Source organism: Equus quagga, chromosome 15, assembly GCF_021613505.1.
Source record: "Equus quagga isolate Etosha38 chromosome 15, UCLA_HA_Equagga_1.0, whole genome shotgun sequence".
Taxonomy (NCBI): Eukaryota; Metazoa; Chordata; class Mammalia; order Perissodactyla; family Equidae; genus Equus; species Equus quagga.
Window position 1 is genome coordinate 36,745,845 of NC_060281.1, and position 8,396 is coordinate 36,754,240.

At 39.8% G+C, this 8,396-nt stretch overlaps 1 protein-coding gene across 1 annotated transcript; it reads left to right on the plus strand.

Annotated features, from left to right (window-relative positions):
• The first annotated feature begins 2,208 nt into the window (after positions 1-2,208).
• LOC124227077 (zinc finger protein with KRAB and SCAN domains 8-like) lies at positions 2,209-4,960 on the plus strand. The gene is given in 3 exon segments (XM_046640984.1): positions 2,209-2,275; positions 4,105-4,599; positions 4,602-4,960. Coding segments are annotated over 3 exon segments (921 nt in total).
• The last annotated feature ends 3,436 nt before the right edge of the window (positions 4,961-8,396 follow it).

Here is an 8,396-nt window from a genome sequence, read left to right on the forward strand (position 1 = left end):
CGCTGGGGGTTGAGAAGCCGCGGCCTGGGCTCACCCTAAGGCGGGCTCTGGGCGGAGTGTGAGAAACTACCTCACCCCCTCTTCCAATTCCAGGCTGCCGTGAGGAGGTCTGGGGTGACCCCTAACGAGGGAGACCAGGCTTTCTGCCCAGATGCGACCCCCACCGCGTCCATCTCGGCGACTCAAAGTCAGGCTCCTCCTCTCCAGAAATTTGATAGGAGCAGAGGACTCCGTGTAATGGGGGTGACTTTTTTGGAATCTGACGGGTCCCTGACACAGAAAACGGAACTTCACTCCAATCCTTGGGGTCAGAAGTGTTTTCAAAATCAGATTTTGAGGGATTGTTTTAAAACTTTATGATGCATATATAGTATATTGAATGAATAATACCCCAGGAGTTTGGGGCAACCTCATATTCAAACAGTAATATTTCTTTAACAAAATGTGAATATTCACTCTAAAACTATAAATAGTCTCATGTCATTTCAAGCCAAGGTTTGTTACAAAACGAATTTATGTCGCTTCGAGTATTGCCATCAAATGACTCATGAAAATATTCTTGGTTTTCAGAGCTTTGGAGGACTTCAAAGTTGTGGAAAAGGCATTGTGGACCTGTTCTATTTAATGTTTTTGCTTCCTGATTTCTCTAATTATATTTGTTTATTTGTCACACAGTATAAAGCAAACAATTCCTGAACAAGTTTTGAGAAAGTCTTACAGTTAATGCCTTTTGTTAGTCATTCGTTTTCTCAACGGATAGTTATTGATGACTTAGAATGCACCAGGCACTCTTGGTACTTGGGATAGTGCCGTGTACAGAATAGATAAAGCCACTTCTCCTATGGCATTTTTGGTATTGTGGGGGTAACAAACAAAAAGCAAGTAAACATATATTGTCAGGTGGTAATGAGTGTTACAAAGAAAAATATAGTAGGGTAAGAAGGTGGATAGTAGTAGAACTATTTTATATAGGATGGGCTAGAAATGTCTCTTTGAGGAAATGATGTTTGAGCTTACTTTAATGAAATGAGAGAACGTCCCATGCTAACATCTGGGTAAGAGCATTCCAAGATGGTGTGAAGGGCCTCAGGTAGAATGCATTGAACATGTCTAAAAATAGAAAAGGGTTTAATTGGAGTAGAATGAGCACAGGAAAGATTGGTAGGAAAAAAATTAACTCTTTTCATTTCAAAAATAGTCATGTAAATTGCCGTTACCAAGAATGTCAAATCCTCAATCATCTACATCACTGTTAGCAAAATTTCAAAGACCTTTTCTGTTGTGCTTAAAGTGGTATAGGCAGCCTTGAATAGTACATGTAGATTCTTTATTAACTGATGGTAATTTTTCAACTGAATACTTTCGATATTTTGTGAAGAGGCGTCTCCCTGGAGTATAGACCCATGTGCAGAGACCCCTCTCCTGAGAGAAAATGGCTACAAATCTTATCATCCAGAATGGAAAACAACAAGAGGAACCTGTGATAGTAAAAGTGGGGGAAGATCACTTTTTTGTACTAGAAATTGACTTGCAGAAGAACAGCCAGTCCAGCCAGGAGGTCTTTTGCCAACACTTTAGATGATTCTGCTACTGGGAGACACCTGGACCCAGGGAGGCTCTAAGCCAACTCTGGGAACTTTGTTATAAGTGGTTGAGACCAGAGAATCATACCAAGGAGCAGATACTGGAGCTGCTGGTGTTGGAGCAATTCCTGTCCATCCTGCCTGAGGAGCTCAAGTCTTGGGTGCAGGAGTATCACCATTGAATGGAGATGAGGCTGTGTCTTTGCTGGAGGATTTGGAGAGAGACTTGATGATCCAGGCTTTCAGGTGGGAAGAGGAGTCATGTTCTGTGATGGTAAAGTACAGCATTTAATGGTTAGGTCAATAGGAAAGCAGTGAGGGCAACATTACTGAGCTTTCATCCCTATCAGGCTTCATTGCTTTTGCTAGTTCCTTTTTGTGTCTCATCTTTCCTTCTAAGCCCATTGAGTCCTTTTCCCCTGTCCTGTCTCCATGGGAGATGTTTCCTGAAGTTTTAGCTATAATTCTCGCAGCAGTTTCCTCTCAAGCCCAATGGTCCCTAATTGTCTCCAGGGCACTTCCCACACCGATGGACAGGAAGTTCTCTGGAAGGAGGTGATATCTCTGGGAGTCGCACAACAGTCACCAAGTTATCAGCTCCAGCACATGGAGACCCTGCTCAAGCATGACTCTCTGGAACCCCAATCCCTACGAGAGCGGTGAGGAGGAAGAGGAGGGATCTATCTGGGAAGGTGAGTTAGGGTAGGGGACTCCTGCTTGGCCAAATAAAGCCATCTTTTACAACTTAATTATTAGTGTCTCTAACTCTAACTCACTCCTAAATCCTCCTTGGCTCATCTACCTCTCTCTTCACAAAGTACAACCTTTATTCTTGGCCTTTTAAGCTAAAAATTTTTCTTCTGTTTGTTTTTACATACCCAACTTTGCTTTGCATTAAAGCATTAAATTATCACATGGTTCTGTTGCTTTTTATATCACCTGTCTTTTACAGTGACCTCCAAAATGTCTTCCTTGTCCTACCTTTAAGTTTTCCCTACCCATCAGTGATAAAGTCACCATTTAAACCTTTCACTTTGACTACATTGCTCCTATCTTCTTCCACAGTGAATTATTTTCTCTTTTCATGTCAATACCTTCCCCTGTCACTCCAGCCTAGATTAGGTACACCTTTTCCTTTCCACATTCTCTCCATGTCAAATGTGCTTTCCATTTACAAAGCATCCCCCTTTTTACATCTGGATCCCCTTCAGAATCTATTTCTAGAAAATAGCAATCAAGTGGCTAGGAAAGCCAAGAAATCAGTCCTTTTCCAGTATTTCCTGTGAATTCAAGTGGAAGCTCCGTTTTTTATTATTGAGGTATAATTGACATAGCATTATATTAGTTTCGGGTGTACAACATCATGATTTGATATTTGTATATGGTGAAAACTAATCACCACAATAAGTCTAGTTAACATCCATTACAACACAGAATTGTTTTTCCTTGTGATGAGAACTTTTAGATCTATTTTATCAATTTGCAAATATACAATACAATATTATTAACTGTAGTCACTATGCTGTACATTACATCCCCATGACTGACTTATTTTGTAGCTGAAAGTTTGTACTTTTTGACCCTCATCACCCAATTACCCACCTCCTTGCCTCTGGCAGCCACTGGAATCTTCATTTTAATGAGCTCAGTGGGACACGTAACTTTTCTCTTTCAGGTCAAATTTCACTAAAAATGTATTCTTTATTGTCTTAATAAAGGAATATTTTTCATAAAGGAATATTGACCTTGGTTTATGTAAAGGAATTATTGGTTTACACCAAATCTGCAAGCAGTGGCCTGTTTGGGGGAAGATTGAGACAAAGGGTTTTCTTTCCAAGCAATAGAATAAAGACACTTTTGCCTTCCCTCTATAATTGTATTTGAATGCAATTTAAAGTACTCTTTATACACTTAGACTTTTTCCGAATGCTTTAATGATTTGTGCCCCTTTTTAGTGGTAAAGATTGTTCTCAATCCTACCTTAGTAAATGCTATATAGGTTATTTATTCCTAGGATATGTCTATTTTACCTTTCCTTTCTAGCATTTTCTTTCCTAGCATTTTCTTTCCTTACTTGAACTAAAGAGATATTTATTGATTGTTGGGGGAACATGACTGAAAAAGAGATAAATGATCCCTTAGGAGGTTAATATTTTATCTATTCAAAAAGATAACATTTCAGGGGCGAGCCTGGTGGCACAGCAGTTAAGTTCACACATTCTGCTTTGGTGGCCCAGGGTTTGCCAGTTTGGAGCCAGGGTATGGACCTATGCAGTGCTTATCAAGCTATACATGCCCCACACATAAAATAGAGAAAGATGGGTACACATGTTAGCTCAGGGCCAATCTTCCTCAGCAAAAATGAGGAGGATTGGCAGATGTTAGCTCAGAGCTGCTCTTCCTCAAAAAAAAAAAAAAAAAGGTGACATTTCTATTCAGTTTAATTTTATATGTTTAAAATTTTCCCTAATAAAAAGTTTAAAAAGAAAGTGACATTTAAATGGCCCATTTCCTATTTTAGAAAGAGAGACCAAGCATCAGATTAGGAAATTGGCTCCAAACCAGAAAGTACCGGAAGGAATGGCATCACAGAAGATGATACTCAACAGAATCTGCAGAGGCAGGAACATTTTCCAGGGTACTCATTTTGGAGACCTTTGTAAATGCAAGGACAGGTTTGGAAGGCATCAAGGAAATTCAGAAGAAGGAAAAGAACACAGATGTGATCACTGTGGGAAAAGCTTCATGCACAGCATCAGTCTTATTGGACATCAGAGAATCCACACAGGGGAAAAACCCTTTCAGTGTAAAGAGTGTGGGAGAGCCTTCAGTCAAAACACAACCCTTTTTAAACACCTTATAATTCATACTGGTGAAAAACCTTATCAGTGTAATCAGTGTGGTAAAAGTTTTATTCGAGACTCAGTCCTTATTAAACATCAGAGAAATCGCACTGGGGAGGGACCTTTTGAGTGTAATGAATGTGGTAAAACCTTCAGTAACAGCACAGATTTGCTCAGCATCAGAGATACCATACCTTAATAAAATGTTACCAGTGCAATGTCTGTGGGAAGGCTTTCAGGGAAAGTTCAAACCTCACTAAACATCAGCGAATTCATACAGAAGAGAAACCCTATGAATGTGATGAATGTGGAAAAGCCTTCAGTGGAAGTTCTGAGCTTACTAGACATCACAGAATCCACACGGGGGAGAAGCGCTATGAATGTGACGAGTGTGGGAAGGCCTTCCGTCTGAGCTCACATCTCACTCAACACCAGAGAATCCACAGCAAAGAAAAGCCCTACATGTGTAATAAATGTGGAAGATCCTTCAAACAGAAGTCAGGTCTCTTTCAACACAAAAAATCCCACAACTAATCAAAATCACATTGCCTTAAGTATTATGGTAAAAATGTTAAGCAGCATTTGTTCCTTGCAGAATTCAGAGAAGCCACATGAGCACTCTCAGTATCTATCACCATCTCAATCTCTTCTGACACCAAAGTATCCTCAGACTAGATTCTCTCTATCTCAGAGTAAGCTAAGTCAGATTTTCTGTTTCTAGGCCTCAGGGCTGGCTAGTTAAAAATGTAAAGCTTCGGAATGGCTGGTTTCATCCTATTCACAATTAAATTTACATAAAAATGCACACCCGAACCCAGAGTTGAAAGTACTGTAACATTTCTCAAGTGAATGGTCAAGTTTAGGCATTGCTTTTCTTCCTCACTTTTTCCTCCTTTGCTTTATATATTGGTGGTGATCAACACCTTAGTAACTTATTAGATGTTGCTTTAAACGGGGGTTGACGTGGGGAGAGGAAGGAGAAGTAGGTTCTAGGTTCTAGTACTCACTCTACCTCTGTGTGACCTTAGGTGAGTCACCCACACATTCTAGGCCTTGGATTCCCCATCTGTGAATTATGGGATTAGAATATGTAATCTCTCGAAGGTCCCTTCCAGCTCTATAGTTAAGTGATTTTTGTGAATGCCATCAAGCCTCTATATTTAATTCCTCTGCCTGACATTCAAGAGCCACCTCCACAAATATGTCCAGTATTTCCAACGTTATTTTCCTTTACTGTCCTACAGGAGCTCTCTGCTCCTATTATACACCTCTCACTTTCCCCAGGCACCCCAAGTACACTGAAGCTTCCGTGTCTTTGTCTTCCATTCTTTCCCTTTCATGCCCTGAATGCCCTCTTTATCTTCATTGTTTCCCCAACTAAATTATATATATTTCACTGTAAGCCCACTTAGAATAAACAAGCTTTCTGAGTGCTAAACCTCCTGAGGTTGTGTAGCAGTACTCCTTAACATGTGACTTAAAAATGGGCTTGGGTAGGGCTGGCTCCGTGGCCGAGTGGTTAAGTTCACGCGCTCCACTGCGGCGGCCCAGGGTTCGGATCCTGGGCGCAGACATGGCACCGCTCGTCAGGCGACATTGAGGTGGTGTCCTACATCCCACAACTAGAAGGACCTGCAACTAAGATATACAACGGTGTACAGCGGGGGTTCGGGGAGATAAAGCAGGAAAAAAAAAAAGATTGGCAACAGTTGTTAGCCCAGGTGCCAATCTTTAAAGAAAAAAAAAAAAAGGGCTTGGGTAAATACTATTGACCTACCCTTAAGAGCCCTGGAAGGTTTTCCTTTGTGCTGTCAGTTAATTTTATAACAGTTGGGTTTACCCTCTAAAATAAGATGTTGCTCCCTGAGGAAGAGAAGGACAATCACTTTCTAGAGTACTGGAAAAAAACTAGTGCTCAAGGAGGCATTGGTTACCCTCCCTGAGAAAGGCTGTGATGCCGATCCCGCATACCCCAGACTGTAATGGGGGTCAGAGGCAGCTCCTTTGCAATGGTACTCTATAAATTCCTGATGCAACTGTGTAGTACACATCCAGGCAGGTAGGATGGTCCTAAGAGAAGTGCTCCTTGTTAGGTACCTTTATTTTATGTTAGTGCAGAGATAAATAAAATGAGGACCTAGAGAGGGCGGAGAGTGATTCAAATCAAAAGATAACCTCGAAATGTCGCTGGATTAGAAGACAGGTAGCAGAGCTTAAGGCAACGAAAGCTACTAGTGGCTAAGAGTGTATCCTAGGATGAGCAGACTATGTAAACCAGAGAAATACTCTCCCTTAGCATGATTCTTACATAAAAGTTGATTTTGTTCAGCGGCTGAGTGACACTGAGGGCACTAGCTGTCATTTCTGTGAAATCTGATATCGCTATCTGTTAAAAATAGAGCTGTCATTTTGATATGATTAGCCAGTGTCCTGATAAGTGGAAAGACCTTGAACTTCCCCCAGGCTGCTAAGGGAGAGCTTAAACCTCCAAACGTGACAACCTTGAAGGATAATGCAGCTATGGACACTTACGACTCTGCGATGATAATGTGGTATTTTGGACATAATTTACTGACTGTTTGGTGAATCATTAATGCAATGCCATTCTTGCCTATTTTTTCTTACTTTTTTTCTTCACTTTTTCTCCCTTCTCTTTTTTTCTTTTATCTCTTGGCCATCTCACTTCCCTTTTTTTCTGACCACTCACTTTACTTCTACCACCATAGATATCATTTCTTTCTAATTATCTGTCCTCCTTCCAAACTTTGACTTCTTAAATATCAGTGTTTAGGGGGAGGAAGCAGAGATAGTGGGTTCAATCAGAAATGATGAGATCACATTTAGAAAGAAAACCCAAGATAGGGAGTCAAGGTACAAGCATCCTATATCAGAATTTACGATCAGCTGCTAGTAACAAAGATCTGAAAAATATACAAAGTGTGTTCCTCTCATGTAAAAGAAGGTAGATAATTTACAGTTGTTGCTTTTACTTCATGGAATCATCAGAGATCCAGGTCCCTTTCACCTTGTCATCATCCTCCACATGCAGCTTTTTTTCCCATGGCTGCTGAAGCACCAGCCATCAGTTCTGCATTCCAGTCAGCAGGAAGGCAAAAAAGGCACTTCCAGATAAGTCACCATCTTTCATGGAGCTATCTAAGAATACATAAATTTCTTTTAATATCTAATTAGCCAAAACTTAGTCATATGACCACACTCAGCTGCAAGAGTAGCTGAGAAATGTAATCTTTATTCCAGGAGCCAATGTACACAGATAAAAACTGGAGTTCTGTTATCTAATAAAAAGGAGAGAATACTTATTTAGTAGGCAAACAACAGTCCCAAATAAAGGCATGGCATTTTGAGTTCTAAAATGCACGTACCAACTCTTAATAAATGTGTGCTAAAAGATCAATGAACAGATGAAGAATGAGAGATAAAGGGTGCAAGAAACAAAATTAGAACTAGGAGATACAGTGGTGTCCTAGTGGATGTTAGGAGGGGCGGAACAGAGCAAGGAGAAGGAAAAGAGGAAAGTGAGGAATGAGAATTGATGAGATCCCTGAGTTGGAGGATCCTTAAACTCACCAAGCTTCCTTCAATAATAATAATATTAAAGAGCCTTGTGGAAAAAAATAGTTTAAATATATTTTAAATGGCATCAAAGGATTAAAAAAAATTCCGCTTGAATCTCACTTCCCTAATTTAAAAATTATTTTTATTTCTTTCTGTTGTCTATTTAAAGAGATTGACATAGATATCTAGTTTTACATAATTTTTATTCAGTGTATTTAGAATTTTTATGCTCTGTTATATTTTCATCAGTCACCCTTACTTTTTAAAAAATACACCCCATGTTTCTATATAATCATAGTTATCACCTTATGGTTTGTATAATAATTTTAGGTCACTTTAGCCTTTAAAATATATATTTAAATCCACCTCTCTCTCTATTTGGGACACATTTCAC